This window comes from Labeo rohita, chromosome 2 (genome assembly GCF_022985175.1).
Source record: "Labeo rohita strain BAU-BD-2019 chromosome 2, IGBB_LRoh.1.0, whole genome shotgun sequence".
NCBI lineage: Eukaryota > Metazoa > Chordata > Actinopteri > Cypriniformes > Cyprinidae > Labeo > Labeo rohita.
This window is the reverse complement of record NC_066870.1, coordinates 24112421-24135527: the sequence shown is the minus strand read 5'-3', so window position 1 is coordinate 24135527 and position 23107 is coordinate 24112421. Positions and strand designations below refer to the sequence as shown.

The 23107-nt window shown below is 32.1% G+C and overlaps 1 protein-coding gene across 4 annotated transcripts in view; it reads left to right on the top strand.

Moving 5' to 3' along the window:
* tnn (tenascin N) overlaps positions 1-22638 on the top strand; it is a 38733-nt gene extending 16095 nt beyond the window's left edge. Inside the window, exons 5-16 of one of the 4 annotated variants that reach the window (XM_051096265.1) lie at positions 336-518; positions 626-715; positions 10016-10279; positions 14079-14342; positions 16470-16733; positions 17069-17199; positions 18483-18621; positions 18739-18890; positions 18996-19092; positions 19218-19382; positions 19463-19626; positions 21599-22637. In XM_051096265.1, the coding sequence (XP_050952222.1) occupies positions 336-518; positions 626-715; positions 10016-10279; positions 14079-14342; positions 16470-16733; positions 17069-17199; positions 18483-18621; positions 18739-18890; positions 18996-19092; positions 19218-19382; positions 19463-19626; positions 21599-21724 (2039 nt within the window). In that variant the 3' untranslated portion in view covers positions 21725-22637. Of the gene's footprint in view, positions 1-335; positions 519-625; positions 716-10015; positions 10280-14078; positions 14343-16469; positions 16734-17068; positions 17200-18482; positions 18622-18738; positions 18891-18995; positions 19093-19217; positions 19383-19462; positions 19627-21598 lie in introns of all 4 variants that reach the window. The other 3 variants (XM_051096283.1, XM_051096275.1, XM_051096292.1) reach the window with 3 other exon arrangements.
* Positions 22639-23107: the final 469 nt, after the last annotated feature.

Genomic DNA, 23107 nt, shown 5'->3' with positions numbered 1-23107 from the left:
AAAGAGCATCAAATCAGCATATTGATTTCTGAAGGACCATGTGACACTGAAGACTGAGAATTAATTCTTGTCATTCCAGGAATAAATTACATTTTAAAATACATTAAAATTGAAAACAGTTATTTAGTAAATATATTTCATAATATTTTAGATCAAATAAATGCAGACATTAAAAAATCTTACCAACTTCAAACTGTTGAACAGCAGTGTATCTATGTGTTTTTTATATACACAGTTGTCACGTTGCACAGCGAAATAGTTAAAAACTTCTTAGTGCACCTTTAAGCTGTTTACTATGCGTAACAGGTATTGCCCCAATCTGTTTTCCTCTTCAGACGTCTCTGGTATTGAGGGAATCAAGGTGGTGGGCCAGACAGAGGACTCTATCCAGGTGGACTGGAAGAACCCTGCGATTGCCGTGGACTACTTCAAATTGACCCATGCCAGCCCCGATGGTCAGGAAGGACAGGAGAACGTGGCAATGAGCCAAGAAGCCAGAACCAAGCACACCATTGTAGGTCAGTCCGCTGTTATGCATCCATCTGCATTCACAAATCCCTGAGCTTCAGAGTATATTGAATTCAGTGGCTGTGCAATGAGAACAAAACGAATGTGTGTTTTTCAGGCCTCAGCCCGGGAACAGAATATCAGATAGGCGTGCAAGCGATCAAAGGTGAAATGGAAGGCAAGCCGTCGTACGCCACAGGGGTCACAGGTCAGTAATATGCCTCGGTAGCAATGCATAAAGTGGGAAATAAAATTTTCAGATGCCGCTTTTGATTTTCTTTTATAGTGGGGATGTTCCATTGGCTTGTGTAGTGTTTTTATACTGAGCTAATGATATTTTTTATCCTGTAAACCCAAGACAGAAACGTTTTTACATTATGTCGACTTGAGGACATTATTTTAATATGTTTTTTTTTAAGCCACTTCATTGTGCCATATTTGGTGCTCACAATGTAGGTGAAACCTGACCTACACTATCAGTCAAAAGTTTTTGAACACTAAGATTTTTAATGTTTTTTTAAAGAAGTCTCTTCTGCTCACCAAGCCAAAATCCAAAAATTAATCCAGAAATTATAGAAATTAAAACTTTTATTCATCAAGGATGCTTTAAATTGATCAATAGTGATGATAAAGACATTTATAATGTTATAAAAGATTTCTGTTTCAGATAAATGCTGTTCTTATGAACTTTCTATTCATAAAAGAAACCTGGAAAAATTCTACTCAGCTGTTTTCGACATAATAATAATAATAATAATAAATGTTTTTTGAGCAGCATATCAGAATATTAGAATGATTTCTGAAGGATCATGGAACTGGAGTAATGATACTAAAAATTCAGCTTTGAAATCACAGGAATAAATTACATTTTAAAACATATTTAAATAGAAAACAGTTATTTTAAATAGAAAAAATATTTCAAATTTTGACTGTTTTTGCTCTACTTTGGATCAAATAAATGCAGGCTTGCAGAAGAGACTTATTTAAAAAAACATTACAAATCTTACTGTTCAAAAACTTTTGACTGGTGGTGTATATCTGTTTAGAAATAGCTTTAAACAGCTTTAAAATATGCTGAAATAAAAGAGACGAATAGTTGCAGAAATTAGATTATTGTTCTGATGTTGATGCTAGAGATACAATCTTTACCGCAACAATCTTTTAATGGAGGGAGTTCTTTTATGCTTTCATGCTGTACACTCAAAAAATATTTTCTTCTGAAAGGCTTCAGTGTCCAATGGTAGTTAAAATCTTTACAACCCAGTGCGTAAGACAGATATTTTCCTTGTCACCGTAAATCAATTAAATTGCTTCCTTGACTGAAAAAAAACAACAAATCCGTTTTATTATTTTACCCAGGGCTATTGAAATGTGGCAGTTCTGACATTACTCGCTCTGAAAAAATACACATGTCCAAAACCAACAAATATTCATGAAGAACCCTAGAGGCATCGGTTTCTGTATTATTATAGGTATCTCAGTGGTTGGAGCTGCAGATATTTAAAGGTAGTGCTCCAGTATGCTGATAGTCTGCCAACAATGAGATCTTTATACTAACTAAACCTGTCAAATAATGTGGAAACAAATTACAAGTGGTCAGTAAATCTCCCTTAGAAGTGCCCAACGATGCCTAATGAAAAAAAGTCCTTTAAATATGTGATTTGTATATGTACAGTATGTGCCTTTTGGAAATGTTGCAGAATAATTTTGATGGACTGCACGTATAATATCACCCCTATTAAAATGTCAATTAGCTACGGCCCTTAAATCATTAAAAGGCATCTGTCATGTTTTAGCCTTAAATTTCATAGCCTAATGCTTGGACTAATATTTATATCTATTTAAAGGCTGTAATATTCCCTGTTTAATATTTATGCGTCAGTGCATTTGGCCCAATAATAAGATCATCCCTTTAGAATTATGGTTTAAAACGCACAATTATGGTTGCAAAAGAAAACTTATCATACGTAACCACAGTTATGTTAAGGGGGCGGGTTTAATATATCAAACAGGGCAGGGAACTGTTAGATTTTGTATTCAACATCTGCGTCTTTGAATTATTGCTGTAAGCATAAATATAGTTTACTTTGTCAGGCTATTTACCTATGGGAATTCAGCTCTTGGCCGAAGATACTTTGTATGAGGAGGCAAGTCTTAGTGAGAAAACAAGCATCAGTAAACCAATAAAACAAAATATGAAATCAAATAGTGGTCAAATGTGATTGTAACAGAAATACAAATCATCTTCCTGCAAGGGAGGCAGTGTGTCACAATGCATTAAAGGGGAAGCTTTCTTCCGGAAGAAAAATTTACAGATAATTTACACTCCCTCTTGTCATCCAAGATGTTCATGTCTTTCTTTCTTCAGTCGTAAAGAAAATATGTTTTTTGAGGCAAACATTTCATTTTTCTCCATATAGTGGACTTCTATGGTGCCCGTGAGTTTGAACTTCTTAAATGCAGTTTAAATGCAGCTTTAAAGGAAGAAGGGTCTTATCTAGCAAAACGATTGCTTATTTAAAAAAAAAAAAAAAATACAATTTATATACTTTTAACCTCAAACTTCCATCTCATTTTCTCCTCCAACTTCAAAATTGTCCTACATCGCTGCAGAAGTACCGACCCAGTGTTTACAAAGTGAATGCGCAAGGAGGGTCAAAACACCCTTTACAAAAAAAGGTAGAACGGCGATGTAGGACAATTTTGAAGTTGGAGGAGAAAATGTGATGGGAGCTTTTTGATCTACCCTAACTGTATTGAGTTCACGCAGAAAAAGTATATAAAGTATATAGAAGTTCAAACTCACGGGCACCATAGAAGTCCATTATATGGAGAACATTCCTGAAATGTTTTCCTCAAAAAACATAATTTCTTTACAACCGAAGAAAGAAAGACATGAACATCTTGGATGACAATGGGGTGATTAAATTATCTGTTAATTGTTGTCCTGGAAGTAAACTTTTCCTTTAAGAGCCGGGGGGTGAAAACTTTTAGAATTTGAAGATCAGGGTAAATGTAACTTATTTTGTCTTCTGGGAAACATGTAAGTATCTTCTGTAGCTTCTGAAGGGCAGTGCTAAATTTAAAAAAATATGATATTTAGGCAAAATAAGAAAATGTGCACATATTCATTCTGTCCAAAAGTTTTCACCCCCCGGCTCTTAATGCATAATTTTTCCTTCTGAAGCATCAGTGAGTGTTTGAACCTTCTGTAATAGTAGAATATGAGTCTCTCAGTTGTCCTCAGTGTGAAAAGAATCATACAGACATTGTTGGAAAGGGTACAAATACACAGAAATCCTGAAAAACCAAAGAATTTGTGGGACCTGAAGGATTTTTTCTGAAGTTTAACTGTTCAGGACAAACAAGGGACTCATGAATGACCATCACTTTAAAAAAAAACAAAAAAAAAACAACAACACAGCATTAAGAATGTAAACTTTTGAACAGGGTAATTTTTATAAATTAAACTATTATTTTCTCTTGTGGACTATATGTAAACTTATTTTATGTAAAATATATTATTTAGGTCAGTACTAAATATAAAATAACATACATTTTGTATGATCCCTCTGATTTTGGTTAAATAATTAACATTTTGCAGATTCTGCAAGGTGTATGTAACCTTTTGACCTCAACTGTAAGTTCACAAATAAAATATATTGTTTAAAATGTTACTGTTTTGAGTTAGTTTTGGAATAAATGTAAAATGCTAAAAAAAACATTTTTGAAAAAAAAAAAAGTATCAAATAGATTTTTTTTTTTTTTGAGTCTAAGTAATGTTTACTTAACGAAGAAAAGTGACTGGGACATGAATTTACCAAAACAAAAAAAAAACCTTTGAGGACTTTGTCTCCTAATACTGCTTATGTGGTCCTTGTCAGGTAGTTAACATCTGACCTCATATTGTTCCAGTAGTGCTAATCTCTTCCAAGAAAAGAGATTTTTATTTTGCACAGTCAAGGTGTTGCCAAAAAGTGGCTGGACACTTTAGCTCTGTACTGGATCTTCTACGTTTTTGGCTCAAAATGACAGTATATTTGTCTTAGGGGGCTTTTAGAAGAAATAGTTTGGGCGTTATTACACATTTTATATAAGAGCCATCTGATTTCTGTAGTTGCACACACGTCATGTAAGCCACAGCGAGATTCTCAATTTCAAAAAGTGCTCGGGTTAGTGAGAATTTAATACTTGATACTGCCTTTAAATTTTAGGTCGTACTACATCCTTTGAGTCTGTTCTTGACAGCTACAGCAGCCATTAGAGGGGCCTCCAGTAGACAGTATTTTCCCTCCGCTCAGCAACTTATGAATTACAGCACCAGTTACTCCTACACTTAGTCTCACCAAACCGTAGGAACAGGAAATGGTTTTTCAATGCTTCCTCACGGACATGGCATATTTTGCACGTGTGCATCACAGAGGAACCAGACTGTATATTGTTCTTCTTGTTATCCAGTGCAATGTAGGGTGACTGTATTCTTCATGTCTTACGACTGAATAACTGAACACTGACCTGAAGAGTGAAATTTATAGATGTGATCAAGGACCCCCCAATCTGGTTTCTTTTAGCATCGATGACTTGAACAGCACCGTTGAGCTTTTTTAAGTTCTTGGGAACCATAAAAACACAACTTTAAATTAGATGGAAAGACTGGCTCTATAAAAAGAACAGAATGACTCAATAGGGGACGTTTCTCTTGCAATTGAAGACATTCAGTCTCCCGCAGACTTTGATACTTTTGTTCTTCCCTGAAATCAATTTGTCCCTCATCACCTCCTCCATAACAATCAGGTGTAGTTCTTCTACCACAAGGGAGTTTAATGCATTGTTTGTTCGGTGGAAAGAGTCATTGGATTGGACTGCTTCAAAGAACTTAATGTCCTGAAAGTGAATAAGCAAGACCTCACGTCTTGATCAGTACTACTTTAAAGCTTTACTTGAAAAAAAACAAAACAAAACAGACAAGGTGTTTGTTTTTCTCTTGAGCAAAGCCTATGTTAACTTCAGAGAAGTGTTTCTGCTTAAGGTCATTATGAATTTGCATAGTTTATGTACAGTATATAGTTACTCTTTATCTGTTTATTGAAATTATATTTTGTTTATTCTAATATGTAATACACTGATAAATGCACCTGCAAAATAGTTGTACCGCCATGTCTTTTTTACCCCACCCTGAAAATATATTAATCACAGTCTGCAATTTTGTGCAAAAAAGTACTTTTTAAATAATTATTAAATATTTTATTTAAAAAATGTTCTTTTAAATAAATTGAATATTAAATTATATTTAAGTAGTTTAATAATAAAATAATATTTATTTAACAAAAAGATATATTCTCTGAATTCTCTGAATTAAGTTTTTTTTATATAAAAATTGTACGTAAATAGTACTAGATATTTATATAGGTATCTAAATATATAAAATATTATATATATATTTTTTATTAAAACATGTTTATTTAAATAAGTTAACTATAAAACATGCAAAAAACATGCAATTTTGTGGAAGCATATTACATTTTAATATTAGAAGATTAAATAAAATGTTAAATTGTTTAAATATTATTCCTGGGAAAAAAATACAAACAAACAAATCTTGAAATACATACAAAAAATGCAATTTTGTGTAAGAACACTAAATTGTAGTGTTAGAATAATAAATAAAACTTTACCAAAACGTTAACTTGTTTAAATATTCCTGGAAAAAACAAACAAACAAACAAACAAATTAATATTGAAATGCATACAAAAAATGCAATTTTGTGTAACGGCATTAAATTACAGTATTAGAATATTAAATAAAATGTTAAATTGTTTAAATATTCCTGGATAAAGCAATAAATAAATAAACAGAGAAATAAATCTTGAAATACATAGAAAAAAAGTGTTCAATTGTTTAAATTATTTCTGGGAAAAAAAAAAAAAAAAAAAAAAAAAAAAATATATATATATATATATATATATATAACAAATAAATAAAATAAAAAAAATAAAATAAAATAAAACATACAAACAAATCTTGAAATACATACAAAAATGCAATTTCGTTTACATGTTATTCATGTAAAAAAATAATGCAAACAAACAAACAAACAAAAGAAAGCAAATACATAAAGCTTGAAATGCATACAAAAGATGCAAGTTTGTGTAAAAACATTAAATTATAGTATTAGAATATTAAATAAAATGTTAAATTGTTTAAAAATTATTTCTGGGGTAAATAAATAAATATTGAAAAAATGATTAAATAAAAACAAAAAGTATGAATGAATGAATAAAATATTGATTTAGAAAATATTTTCTTTTTTTATTTGTGCAATATCGTTTTTTGTATTTAAACATCTTTAATTAGCTTCTTTTCTGTATTTAAACGTATGATGTTCTAATTGCAATGAAGATGGTACTATATTCTATGCTTTATTTTGCATTGCAGTGTTTCTTCACAGCAAATCTACAATGCACATCTTATGAAGCACATAATGCCATACTTATGCCCTAATTTTCATCATGGATAAAACGTTTTCCATGATTCAAAAGAGCTTCCAGCTTTTATCTCCCCTGCTGTCCTTTGGCTTGGAAGCTTGAAATGTGTCCAGAGAAATTTGGGAGAATTTTTTTCTAATCTGACCATACTTCAATGCTCAGAGACAGGAATAGAGATACATTTGGCAGTTTGTATCAATCTGTCATGCTGTTTGATAAAGCACGTATTGTGTTTGTATAAGCAATAACACAGGAAAGAGCTGCTTGGCACGATAATCGTGCCATTATGATCTGGTTGTTTGTGTGCTGAGATATTGACTAGGTAATTGCAGAATCATGGAGTTTTTAGTTTCTTCTAAATGCATTTAGCATTGGTGTTGGTGCGTCCCAGTAAGAGCTGTTCCAGTGCTTTATATTCTAGTCCATGTTTCAAACTCAGATAAGTCAAGAATGATAAGCCCACATTGGCAATCAGAGAGCATAAAATGAGAGCTGTGGATTCTAGCAATCTTGGAAGGCATAGGGAATCAGTTTCCATGATGCGGATAGCATGGTGACATTCGGCTAACCTTGCTGCAGTCACAGAACAGTAGCCTAAATGATGATTGCTTTTCCTTGTCTCTTGACTTCCTCCATTGCGTTGCATGGGCACTTTCTTAGTTCCAGTGGGACTGCTCACAAACGCATATTGCACTGCCTATATGACCCCGTGCACATCCTCAGACTCTAAGGTACTGATAATTGCAAATCCATAAGCATGATGAAATATAAAAACCTCAGCAGGGAGCCTGAACAATATGTTTAAAGCATAAATATCATGAAATGTTGTTAGATTTATGCTAAAAAAGGAAAGCTCTTTTAAAAAAAATTGAATTTCATTCAATTTTGTATATAAAAAAAGAACATTTATCATGTTTTATCAGTACTTATATATGAAATATTTGTATTTATTTAAACAACATTTATTTAGATTTAAATAAATACTTAAATATTAAATTATATTTAAAAACTATTTGAAATAAATAATATTTACATAGCAAAAAAGACAAAAAGATATGTTCTCTGAAATCTCTTAAGTGTTTGTAAAATATGTAATTTATCTTAATAGAAAAGGTCTTCTTTATTATTATTTTATTACTATTTTATAATAAAATAATATTTACAACAAAAAAGACAAAAGATATATACTCTGAAATCTCTGAAGTCATTGTATCATGCAGTTGTGAGTACATAATAAATTTATCTTATAAATATTTAAATATTATGGATGTAATGTGTTTTAAGCATAAGTCTCACTATATGTTGGTAGATTTATGCTAAGAATAGGGAAAATGTTTCTGTCTATGCAAATATATATATTTTTATCTTATTAAGTTTTGTGTAAATAAAGAGTATATGCTATATTCCTAATTAAATATCTAAAATTTTCTTTAATCAAACATTGTGTTTCAATAGTTCAAATGTCAATTTAAATGCTCAATATTTAAAATAATTTAAATAAAATTATATTTATACAAAAAGGATACTAATATCTTTTTACGAATACAAGTAACGAGTAAAGATATTCTCTAAAATCTCTGAACATTGTGAGTAAATGGTAAATTTATCTAAAAAATATTTAAATATTATGGATTTCATTTAAAAAAAACCCTTTTATTTATTTATTTATTTATTTATTTTTTAATTTATTTTTTTGTGCAGTATACCATTGTTAATAAAATAATATTTGTATAACAATTCCCTGAAATCTCTAGAATATTTTATATGCAATTGTGCATAAAGTATCTAAATATCTAAAATATTATGGATTTTATTTATTACAAAATATCCATTTAAATATGTTAAATATGTTACTATAAAAGCATACAAAAATGCAGTTTTGTAGAAGAATTTTAAAATATAGTATTAGAATATTAAATAAAATGTTAAATTGTAATTATTAATCGAAAAAAGCTAAATAAATAAATCTTGAAAACATTTTTAACAAAAATAAAACATATGAATGAATAAAATATTGCTGAAAAGTGTATATTGATATTAAATGTTTAATTATATTTAAAATAGTTTAAATGGAATTATATTTATACAAAAAAATACTAATATATATATATATTTTTTTTACAAATATGAATAATGAATGAAGATATAATACAAAAAAGATATTCTCTGAAATCACTTAAGATTGTGAGTAAATGGTAAATGGTAAATGTATCTCATAAATATTTAAATATTATGGATTTTATTTAAAAATATCTCAATTAAATTATTTATATATATTTTTCTGGTAAAAAGGCAAAAACTGATTTAGAAAATGTTCTTTTTGTACAGTATAACATTGTTAATAAAATAATATTTATATAAAATATTTATAAAACAAGAAGATATATTATTTGAAATCTGAAGATTTTTGTATACAATTGTGCATAAATAGTACTAGATATTTATTTTATAAGTATCTAAACATCTAAAATACTATGAATGTTATTTATCACAAAATATTTAAATAGGTAAGATATAGTACTATAAAAATACAAAAAAAAAGCAATTCAAGTTTAAATATTATTCATAAAAAAAGATAAATAATAAATCTTGAAAAAAAAGATTAAATAAAAATATGAATGGATGAATAAAATATTAATGAAAAAATTATATTGATATTAAATGTTCAATTGTATTTAAAATATTTGAAACAAAATTATATTTATACAAAAAAGATACTATCTTTTTACAAATAACGAATAAAAGTTTAATACAAATAAATATATTCTATGCATACACAATTATGAGTAAATTATAAATGTATCTTATATTGTTATATGCCTTTGATAAGACAGTAGTTAGACAGGAAGTGAACTGGGAGAGAGAGAGGGGGACGGGATTGGGAAATGCCCATGAGCCGGGACTCGAACTTGGCACTGGATTTAATAAAATTATAAATTCTTGTAAAAAGCCAGACTGATTTAGAAAATGTTCTTTTTTGTGCAATATACTGAAAGTCTTGAATTATCATCTTATCCAACAGACATTGATGCCCCAACCAATCTGGCAACCAGGAAGGTGACGGAGAACTCCGCGACCGTGACGTGGGATGGCGTTCGTGCTGAGATCGACGGCTATATGCTGACTTACAGCTCTTCAGGGGGCGCCAGCCGAGAAATTAAAGTGGGCGCAGACGCTACGTCTTACCAGCTGACCTCTCTAAAACCGGGAGTCCTGTACACAGTTTTCCTCTGGGCTTATAAGGGCTCTCGTTCCAGTAGGAAGAGCATGACCGAGCCCGAAACGGGTAAGCTGTTCACCTTCTGTGTGAGGATGTGGGGCTTTACCCTCACTGTTTTTATTTCCTCATCTCAAGCATTCCCTCAAGGGATCTTGCCATTATGCTTTGATCTCTTGAGCTTCTCAGTGAATGGAAGAGTGGCATTCTCATATGTTCATTGCTTTCTTGTGTACCTAAGAAGTCATTTCCTTGCTTGATTTTATTTCTTTCGACAGAGATTTTGTCTCTGCAACAGAGCTTTTGCATGCATTCTTTGCAGAAAACGCATGGTATGTGTTTTGCGTTATCTGAGAATCAGACCATGGCCTTGGTGTTGCAAGCACCAGCAACCCACCAGTTGTCAACAGAGTATTATGGAGCCATAATGTTGTAGTATTTTCCATTCTCCATAAGATGAACCATCATTAACAAATGTAGAAGTCACATTTTTTCAGCTCTTTTAAAACGCCAACCCTGTAATAAGAAGACTTCATAGCAATTCAGGTTTAGAGAACGAGAGAGGTATTTCTCTAGTGGGTGCTGCTGTACGGTAAAGCAGATGGTCTAAGTGCATTACCAGCTGACAGTCAGAGTCAGGAAACACAACCCAAACAGAAGCACTTGGATAGATAACAAATGTACCCATGCGTATCCTCTGTTGGGTTTCCATAACCATTTATCACTGTCCACATTACAGCATCTAAAGAGCATTAGAAGAAATCTGTGCACTATAGTGTGAGACGCATTGTGTGTTTCTGTTAACATTGAGTTACTGATGTAGCCTTTGACAAACTGCATGAATGACTGGAATATCTACCTAGGAATATTTAAGGGTTTGCTTACTGGAATCAGGGAACTGAAAGATAAATTATGTAGGGAAACCAATTATGTCGCTTATAGCTGCTGCCTAAGCTTACAAATGACAGTGTTTCATAATGTTTACTACTGTAGTTGACTTAATTAGCCATGTTAAACTGTAATGTAGTAATGCGGATTTTATGTTAATATTTCATATTAGGGAATTAGCATCTCTGTTGATTGCTCGATAATTCACACATCACTCATGTTTGCTTCAGTATCTGTGCAAATGATAATCTTTAATATCTGAGCACAGTAGTCGTTTTTTTTTTTACCCTATTTTACCGTTTTGTGTTTGTATTACTGCTTCAATTAATGTGTAAATCTAAATTAATCTAAATGGTTTTAAAGTGTCAATCAGATGAACTTTCGTCATCCCAGGTAAAACATTTAGCTTATAAAAACATTGTGGAAATATTATTTTGAATTTTTTTTTTTTTTAAATGTTGAAATGACCTGTTTTTTTTTTTTTATATAAAGTAAAATATAGATATATTATTTAAAGGTTTTAAAAATGTTTCTTACATTTTACTATCTTTATTTTCCCCCAAAATAAAACATTATTTAAACATTTATTTTTAATATTCTAAGAACTTTAAAATGTTAAATTGTGTTGTCGTGATTATAACGTAATTTAAAGGTTACTAAAACGTTTCTTACAATGTTCTGCTAACTTTATTTTCACCCAAAACAAAACATTATTTGAACATTTATTTTTTTTTCTAAGAATGTTAAAATGTCCAATTTTCTTGTAGTGATTATAACGTAATTAAAAGGTTACACAAATGTTTCTCACAATGTTTTACTAACTTTATTTTCAAACTAAATAAAACATTATATTTTTAGTATTCTAAGAATGTTAAAATGTCAAAAAGTGTTTCTTACATTTCTTATAATTGTCGTGATTATAACTTAATTTAAAGGTTACAAAAATGATTCTTACAATGTTCTGCTAATTTTTTATCACCTAAAATAAAATATTATTTGAACATTTATTTTTTAAGTATAAGTATTCTAGGAACAATAAAATGTCCAGTTTTCTTGTGATTACATCATAATATAAAGGTTACAAAAACATTTTTACAACATTCTACTTCACCCAAAATAAAACATTATTTGAACATTTATTTTTAATATTCTAACAATGCTAAAATGTCAAAAAATTTTGTTGTGATTATAACCTCATTTAAAGGTTACAAAAACATTTCTTATAATGTTCTGGTAACTTTATTTTCACCCAAAATAAAACATTGTTTGAACATTTATTTTTCATATTTTAAGAAAGTTAAAATGTCAAATTTTCTCATAATTATTATTTCTTACAACATTTCTTATAATTGTTGTGATTATAACGTAATTTAAAGGTTACAAATATGTTTCTTACAATGTTATAATTTTTTTTCACCTAAAATAAAATATTATTTGAACATTTATTTTTAAGTATTCTAGGAACAATAAAATGTCCAGTTTTCTTGTCATGATTTTAAACATAATTTAAAGGTTACAAACACGTCTCTTACAACGTTCTACTAACTTTATTTCCACTGAAAATAAAATGTTTTTTGAATTATTTATTTTTAATATTCTAAGAATGTTAAAACATCAAGGAGTTCTAAGAATGTTGCTCTAAGAACAAAGAAGTTCTAAAAATGTTGTTCTAAGAACATTTTCTTTCAAAGTTATGAGAATGTACATCAAACATTAATAATGTTAAGGCTGGAATACACTACGTGATTTTTGCCCTGATTTTCTGCCGATTTACTGTCTAGAGAAGTCAACACTAGATGCTAAAAGTCAGAGCTGGTCTTCAGATTTAAGGTGACAGATTTCACTGAAAATGATGGTCACAGACTGCAATTTTTTAGCTTCAGACTATGATTCCATCAAGTCTATAGTATATCAAACGTTTCATATTTTGAGCTGATTTTAGAACGTTTAGTGTATTACGGCCCGTTTTTCCTCTGTGACTATTACAAAGACGGAAAGTGTATGATGCCAAGTAATTTAAGACCTGTTCACTTTTTAAAAGTTGTGTAGTGTATTCCAGCTTTTATAAGAACGTTCCATAAACATTACTTTAAGAATGTTTTGTCCAAACATTTATATAACTTTTTATAAGTTTTATAAGTTTTTAGAAGTTATGAAAACATTCCCTGTTAGCTGGGATTTAGATTACTTTAAAATATCTACTCAACACAACACCAGTACCATCTATTGATTTTGGTCAGGGTGGCCTTACGCAGACCCTGCAATCATCAAGATGAGTTCATATTTAAACAATGCAGATAGGAGGTTCATAAAATGACAACAAAACAATAACAGCATTAAAATGATAAAAACATTTTATATACACATTGATTCAAATGCTTTTGTATTTCACATTAAGCCAGCATTGATTGACTAGTTATTAATTCTGCTCATCAAACAACACAGACAAAAAATCAGTTTTGCTTTCTATAATGTTTTTTTTAAAATCCCATAAGTATTCATATAAGACGTTGTTTTTAAAAACACTGTTATACAGCACGTTGTGCTGTTTCCTCCTCTGTCTCTGTGGTGTAGTGATGAATTGCTACTTTGTAACAGAACCTGCTGGCTGCATTAATCAAGCTGAACGCTAATTTGAGAAAATTGCATTTTTCATAAGCATGGAACATTTTCGAATTTACATTAATTAAAGTCATTCATTTTCACTCAACTTTTTAAAGAAGCAAACAACATCAGATAAGATAAAAGACTATTGATCCAGGAGGGAAATTAAGTCAAACTATGATGGGAAATAATAGGATTTACTATCTGCATCCTGAATTTATAGCTAATTGTATCAGTATGAAAAGGATAAACTGTCTACCTTCATGGTTTAGTGATACATTCCTCTTCTCACATCTCCTCTGCTGCACTTTCTATGCCTGCATGGCTGAAATGCAGCAATGTTTTGCATTAACCTGTTGTACAAATGGCTTTCTAGATATAGATGCTCCTACTAACCTCATGACCAGGGAGGTGACAGAGGACTCTGCGATGGTGACGTGGGACAAGGTGCAGGCTGACATTGATGGCTACATGCTGAGCTACAGCTCTATAGATGGCTCCGGTCAGGAGGTTCGAGTAGGAGCTGACAGCACCTCCTACAAGTTCAATGGTCTGAAGCCTGGAGTTCTCTACACAGTCTATGTGTGGGCCATCAAGGGCCCCCGCTCTAGCAAAAAGAGCTCGACGGAAGCAGAAACAGGTTTTTGAATTGTCTTCCCAGTTGGCTTATGCAAACTAACACAGAGTTCTCTGTTTTAAACCGTTTATCTGTCTACAGAAATAAGGCTTTATGCAAAAAGCCTTAGGTTTCTACAGATAAATTGTTCAATCATGCATGGCTTTAATGTAGAAATGTGAATTAAAAGTGAAGCATGTCTTTTTTTAATGTAAAAATACTTCTTCCCAGATGCCATGTTTGTCTACCATATCCACCATTGATTGATTGACTGATATCCATTTAAACTTTAATGTGGGTTATGTGCAACAAATTTTGTAGAGGTTGCGTTGCTTCCATTTCAGGTTTTTTTGCTTTGTTAAATATAGTTTTACTCAAGATGCTCTCAAAGGAGCAAAAAAGATAAACATAACCAATGTCCATTGCATATTCAGATTGATATCTAAAGGTATTTTTTTCTGACTAATATGGGTGTGTGATATACAGTAGTTGTTTAAACAATATGCTATTTGACATTATCAAGTATATCACAAAAACCAAACAAAAACACATACACTATGATGTGCATGATTTAGTCTTTTAAAAGTACTATTTAGAATTCCCCCAAAATTCTAAAAGATATAGGGGGCAAATAATAATATGTATTACATGTTTTCTTTTTTACTTATGTCATCTGATATAGTTAATATCACACATAGAGTGCACTGTAAAAAACAATTTGTTGAGTCAACTTCATATAATTTGTAACCTGGCTGCGTTAAAATTTTAAGTTCAGTCAACTCAAAAAAGGTTAATTCAACTTGAAATGTTAAATTATACTAAGTGACAACTTAAAAATTTAAGGCAGCTGGGTTACTTACCCATCTGTTAAGTTTAGCAAACACAAATATCTAAATTGTTACTTAGTACAACTTAACGTTTCAAGTTGACTAAACTTATTTTAGTTCACTGAACTTAAAACTTTAAGGTAGCAGGGTAACAAATTATTTTAAGCTGACTCAACAAATTGTGTTTTTTATTTTTTACAGTGTACAGTTTTTTTTCTTCAAATATCAGTATGATTGCAAACATGATATTGATTTTATAAAAGTCCAAAAAACAAGAAATTAATATTAATTGAGTTACATTTTAGACACAAGTTCCAGTTTTTGCTCCAGTTTTTCGTCAATGAAACTAGTTTCAAACAAAGCCACGGCAGAACTGTTTTGCGTCTCTGAGCAATTCGCGACTGAATCACTCAGCTGTTTGAACGAATCTGTTGAATGAGTGACTCAATGATCACACGTGCCGCAAACAATTTTAGAAATATAATTAAAGCATGTATGTAAATATTTTTCCCCAAAATCATTTCAAATATCACAATTGAACGTTTAAAACATCAAATCATTATTCATGCGTAACTATAGGTTAAAGGGATATTTCACCCGAAAATGAAAATTCTGCCATTAATTGCTCAACCTAATGTTGTTCCAAACCCATAAGACCTTTGTTCATCTTCAGAAATCCGAGAGCTTACTGACTCTCCATAGACTGCAAGAATCCTTCCACGGCCTAGAAAGGTATCAAAATAGTCCATATGACACCAGTGGTTCAACCAAAATTTTATAAAGCTACAAGGATTCTTTTATCTCAGTTTGTGTTCTGAAGATGACCGTTGGATGTGATGTGACTTCTTTTTATATTTGTCTAAGGGATGTTTGGCATGAAGCCCAATCAAATCTTAAGACTACCAGTTTGGCCAACAAGGAAAGTGTTTGAGAAATTTGCTATTCTGTTTCGTGCCAGTAGTGGTAAAGAAATGACATGCTTCACATTTAATCAAATGTGTCAACTGTTAATTTAGAAATACGTAGTCTTTCTAACCTCTTGACCAAAGAAGTGAGAGACATCAATGGTTATGGTTGTGTTGTTGGTTCTGGGCATATGAAAAGAAATCAACAGCGCCCCCTATAGGTTTACTAGTCCTGTAGTCAATGGCAGTTTAAAATATGCCTCTAGAATGTAGCTTTCTTTTCTTCTCAGATGCTTCACACAACAAAATCTTTTAATGTCTCATTCCACCACTTCATTGGTCGACTCTTTATCTTGTGTTAAACCTCAACAGAAGTACTTCCTTGAAGAATTAACACTGTTATACAAATGGCTTTCTAGATATAGATGCTCCTACTAACCTCTTAACCCGAGAGGTGACAGAGGACTCGGCGATGGTGACGTGGGACAAGGTGCAGGCTGACGTTGATGGCTATATGCTGAGCTACAGCTCTATAGATGGCACCAGTCAGGAGGTTCGAGTAGGAGCTGACAGCACCTCCTACAGTTTCACTGGTCTGAAGCCTGGAGTTCTCTACACAGTCTACGTCTGGGCTGTGAAAGGCTCTCGTTCAAGCAGAAAAGCCTCAACTGAGGCTGAAACAGGTTATCTGATTCAAGCAGGCAGCATGGCTCTGCGCCCGTCCTTTCTTCTTCTGTCTAAAAATGTCAAATGAAGCATGGCGAAGGTCTTTGCTAAGGCCTTGTCTCAGCAATAGTGATAAGTGAATTAATTCTGCACAGAAAGCTAAAAGAGAAAGAATCCATCAGTTTTCAAACCTAACTGGAAAGCTAACACTCGTACTTATAAGGAGAGACATTTCTCATCTGTTAAGAGCTCATTAAGAAAGAGTTGTATTCTCATGATCTTTTCCAGACACACAGTTCAGCCACATTTGATGTCGGCCTCATTTAACCGAGCACTGTTTGTTGATCCGCAGAGATTGATGCGCCAAAGAATCTCAAAGCCATTGATGTTCAGACTGAAACATCCACTGTAACATGGAAAGCTCCTCGGGCTAATATTGATGGCTACATCCTGACCTACAGGGCTGAGGATGGCAGCATACAGGTTTGCTCTACACGATAACAGCTTTTGAAACCTGTTCTATTTAATACTGAAAGCCTATTTTAGGTTTTATAGGTTTTATATAAATAATACAGTAGCTAACATGAACTAACAATAAGGTTACTTAATTTCTTTATTTACTAATATAGTTTTACATTTCAAGTTGCATAAATTACTATTATATATTTTGGGCTGGGTAAAAAATATCGATTTCACGATTTTAATTGATTAATTTTTACAAAAGGATATCAATTCTTTTCATTAAATGAAGGGAACAGTGAACAGTGAACCTCCCATTCAGTAAATCGCAATAAATTTTGTGCTTTGTTACTTTTGATATCAAATAAAGTCTCAGATTTCAAATGCTGACCATTTTATTACAGTATTCAAACAATAAATGCTGTTTTCACGCTGTTTATTGTGGCGTGACAATCGTTGTAGTGCCTCAGTTCACGAGAAGGGCTTAAATTCCCGTTTCAATACCACCTTCAGCACGAAATAAACATAAATAAACATCCTAAAATATGTTAAAAGAAAGAGTACAACTTACCGAAATCCGTATCCTGTCTCATGTAATCGCTCAATCACTGTTTTAATCGCGTAAAGACGTAAATAACAGCTTGTAAACGTAAACATAATGTAATGTCATATTTACCTCAGAAAAAAAAATAAACTAGTTTGTCAGCTAGAAAAATGAACTCTAGAGAGGAGCATTTTGCTAAATATATCCACCATATAACATGTTCATTATTTAATGTTTGAATACATCTGTCATGTTTTTTTTGACAGCCACTAGTTAAATATTTATACTAAAAATGAATTGGAGTAGAAATATAATTATGTAATTGTAACTTTATTTATTATAGAGTGTAATTTAAGCGTTTGCATACAAATCAGTACAATTTAACCTTCACTATTATAGTAATGTAGTACCAACTGACTCTCATGTACATTTTACAGCATTTTCATGATTCTTTTATGGACAGAAAGTTCAAAAGTTCAACAGCATTAATTAAAAAAATTACACTTTTATTTCAGTGCATCCTTGCTGAATAAAAGTATTAATTTATTTCATTCAAAAAACCTTACAGATCTGAAACTTTTGAATGGTAGTGAAATGCTGCAATGAATTAAAAAGTACTAAAATATTGTTAGTTGTTAGATATGCTACCCAATGCATTAACTTTGTATCTGTTATGTTTGTTACTATCTAAAAAACACTAGTCACTAGTTTGTCCCAATTGCGTTTTTCTTTGTTTCACTGATTTTCTGCCTTATTTTTTCAGACTGTGGAAAAAACGTTGACTGCGCAGGAGAATAGATTTGCTCTCTCTAATCTTGCAATGGGGAAAAAGTACATTGTCACCCTTATTGCCTATAGAGGCACGAAGAGGAGTAAAATAGTGGAGACAAGCTTTAGCACAGGTAACTTATTCAATACTAATTCCTTCATTCACACCTTTATAAGACTCAACACATCACCAAGGCTTATTTTCATAAGCTTAATAGAAATAAAAAACCCTTATACATTTATTTTTTTAGTGGGAATGGCCTATCCGTTCCCAATGGACTGCACTCAGATTATGAGGAATGGAAACATGGAGAGTGGCATCTACACCATTTACGTCAACAACAACCGTAGCAAAACCATGCAGGTGTACTGTGACATGACAACTGATGGCGGCGGCTGGATTGTGAGTGCCGTTATTTATTCTTCCTGTTTTGATTTTATTCATTCATTTTGTATCTATAGTATGCAATACGAGTGTTGCGTCTAACAACTTATGTCTCAATCACAGGTGTTCCAGAGACGAAACACTGGCAAATTAGATTTCATGAGGCGCTGGAGAGAGTATATGAAAGGCTTTGGAGAACTGGCAGATGAATTTTGGCTCGGTATATCTAATAAAGACTTCACATTATATGTTTATTGAAACCTTTCACTTACCCACATGTCTTTGGTTTATACTGAACTGGATATTGATTTGAGCTGCTGTAATGCTTTTGTTTTTTTTGACCAGGCTTGGAGAAGATCCATGAACTGACTAATACTCCTACACAATATGAAGTGCGTTTCGATCTGGGCTTCGGATCTGAGCGGAAATATGCTGTCTACGATAACTTCAAAGTAGCACCATCCAAACAGAAGTTTAAACTTACCATTGGCAACTACAAAGGAGATGCTGGTGAGTTGAATTCCGTAATCTGATTATGCCGACTAAATTAAATGAAGCAGGTCATGTGATTAATAAAACATTGTGCACAGGTGATGCCATGACCTACCACCAGGGAGGGTCTTTCTCCACGGTGGATTCAGACAATGACATTGCACTTGGTAACTGTGCTCTGATTCACCAAGGTGCATGGTGGTACAAGAACTGCCACCTGGCCAATCTGAATGGCAGGTTTGGGGACAACAGACACAGTATGGTGAGTTATGACGATTTTATGAGTGTAATTCTAAAACAAATTTGGCTGTTTTTGGTGTCGTTTGTTATTTGCCATAGATTCTGCAGTATTGAGAGGTAATAACCACCAGAGGGAGCTCTCAAATTACAACACTGACAGGAGGATTGGAAGCCAAAGCACTTACAAGAAATAGCCCAATAATTCAAAAGAAAGCAGTGTCCTGGATCTATCAGATCTCATAAGTTCACAAATAAGACTATACTTTCAAGTTGGTTGGAGATTTATGTTCCCATTAGAGCCTTTATTTCTTTGAGGCTAACAGGTATACTGAATGTTTTTCTCGGTGGAGGGAAAACAACATTTTAGGCCACAAAGTGTAGAAAATGTTGTCTTTTTTTCTAAATATCAAACTGAACTTAGGTGTAAGAGACTACTAACTTTTAAAATTCACTTACTTGTTGAAAAATTGTCTAGGCTTTATTACAGTGTTAGCTTTGGTATTTTAGACACTGATTTTTTAAAAAATATATAACTGTAAATAGCCCAAACATACACTACTATTCAGTAAGATGTAATTGAATACAATTTTGAATGCAGTATTGAAAAGTTCAATATTAGAAATGTTTTTACACCCCAACCTTGTCTTAACCCAACCTTAGTTTTAACTCAGTTGTTCTTTAAAAATTAGTATATGGCTAGCTTAAAATGAACCCAAAATAGGTTGTAAATTAAAAATCAGACACATAATTACTAGAAGCATCAACAACAATCAAAGGTGAACATGTATTAATAAGCAGTTGAAAAGTGTTTATTATTTAATTATTATTTATTCAGCTTATTAATACAGTTTCATTTATTGAGCATATAAATGTTAATTTCCAACCTATTTGGGTTCATTGTAAGCAATAAATACTCTTAACAATCAAAAGTTTTTTTTGTAGGATTTTTAATGTTTTTTAAACTCTTCTGCTCACCAAGCCTGCATTTATTTGACCAAAAGTACAGCAAAAACAGTGTTTTTTTTACTATTTAAAATAACTGTTTTCTATTTGAATTTATTTTAAAATGTAATTTATTCCTGTGTTTTCGAAGCTGAATTTTTACCATCATTACTCCAGTCACATGATCTTTCAGAAATGATTGTAATATTCTGATTTGCTGCTCAGACAACATTTATTATTATTATTATTATTATTATTATTATTATTATTATGTTGAAAACAGCTGAGTATATATTTTTTTCAGGTTTCTTTGATGAATAGAAAGCTTAGAAGAGCCACAAAAATATATATAGTGTATAATATTTTTTTTTTTCAGATAAATGCTGATCTTTCTATTCATCGAAGAATCCTGAAAAAATCTACTCAACTTTTTTCAATATTGATGATTCTTTAACAGCAAATCAGCATATTAGAATGATTTCTAAAGGATCATGTGACACTAAAGACTGGAGTAATAATGCTAAAAATTTAGCTTTGATCACAAGAAAAAAATATGTTTTAAAATACATTCAAATAGCATGTAGTTATTTTAAATAATAAAAATATTTCAAAATTTTAGTGTTTTTGCTGTATTTTGAATAAAAAAAATGCAGACTTGGTAAGCAGAAGATACTTCTTTAAAAACATTAAAAATCTTACTGGTAGTGTATAGTATTTAAGTAATAGTTAAGTTAAATAAAACTACCCAGAAGAGTTGAACCCAAACGCTGGGTCAAAACAACCCAGTCGCTGGGTTTGTCCATATTTCACCTAGCACTGGGTTGTTTTTAACTTGGCACATCAAAGATTTCTTTCAAAAACATTCCAAAAGCCACAAACTTTTGAACATTTGCCAGCATTTCTGAAATACGGCAAGCATGGAATGAAAAATTACCACTCAATAATAGATGAAATTGTTTTTATCAGAGATGCTGCATGATAATATAGTGAAAAAAATGCCTGTCCTGAATGTCAGTAAAATACCTTAAATACATTCCTGATTGTGTTTTCAGGGAGTAAACTGGGAGCCATGGAAGGGGCACCTCCAGTCTCTCGACTTTGCAGAAATTAAGATACGGCCAGTGGGAGCAGCGGGCAGAAAGAAGAGGTCATTGAAGAGGAGAGTAGCTGTGTATTAATAATCACTTGTTAAAAACTACAAAATGTTATATAATGGGAATTGGATCAAACCAGGATGGTATTGTTCTTCATATCAGGAAAGCCACTCTATGCTGTAGTTTGTATACTGTGTAACTGTACTTTGTATTATTTTACAAAAGGCAGATTTTAAAAAGAACATGCTATACTTCTTTTGATGTAGTATATATACACACTGTATATGAAAGAAATTCGAAAGCAAACCAAAATTGTAGCATGACCGACACCACAGTGCCATTCCTAACCCAATGGGTGTTTTTCATACATTTAAGTGAAGGTATATTGCATTGTAGTCTTCACAGAACCTCTTTTTTATTTTATTACAGTGTTTTGCACCAAAAGATTTTGTACTGTATGATAGTTTTGAATGGATATGCAGGATTTGTCCCCATCATAATAGCTGACAGTTATGATTTAATTCAAATGTCATGTATAAAAACACGTTTATAACAGATATTAAGCTATAATGTCCTCCTTCTGGATGTGTACTGTAGTTGTACTATAATTCCTGACAGAGACACCAAATCAAGTGTCACATTTTCACCGAAATAAAATTTGTTGAAACAAAAAAAGCATTTGAAGTATTTTTCACACATTTGAGGATCAGATTCGACTGGCTCTACAGGTAAAAATGATGGGAAATTAGGAAAATTACACAGCATTTCAACGTCATTGTCACTGCAGTGGGCCGGCTGCTTGAAAATCTTCACATCACCTCCTCAGAGTAACCGGAAATGTTTAGATCATACTGGGAAAATAATAGAGGAACTGACATCAGAAGGAGGCATATCAGCCTCAGCAGGAGCAGTACTGTATTGGCACATCTTCAGGTCTCCAGACGTCTGCCAAACTGGCACATCTACTGGGCAAATAGCAGGCTAAAGAAATGTTATTTTAATTTATTTATTTTCTTGCTACAAGCATGTTTTGTTCAAAAGCCCCATGGATTCTGGTACCAAAATGTACCATAAAAAGTCCCGGACAAAAGTGCCATGTGTTCAGCCTGCAGCTTAGCATGCTTCGTTTTTCTCTCATCAGGCTATGGCTGAATCACTGTTTTGAATGGGGTTTGTTATATTTCCTCTCCCGCCTTCTCCTCCTACGTTAGCGTGAGCTGGAGCATGAGACAAAACAAGGTCTGTTTGGGTGGAGGGATCTGGACTGTGGGTGTGTGTAACCAGGGGAGAATTTTCCTTTCAGCCCTCTGCTTTGCCTTCTGACGCTCACAACCGTTATGTGATGGAAAACTGCATCAATAGGGTGTGTCCAAGCCAAGTGCTTTTCTTCTCATATAAAAATACAGACGATTTATCACACCTTGCTTATATCATATTATAGATCTATAAATCTAATTGAATGAACCA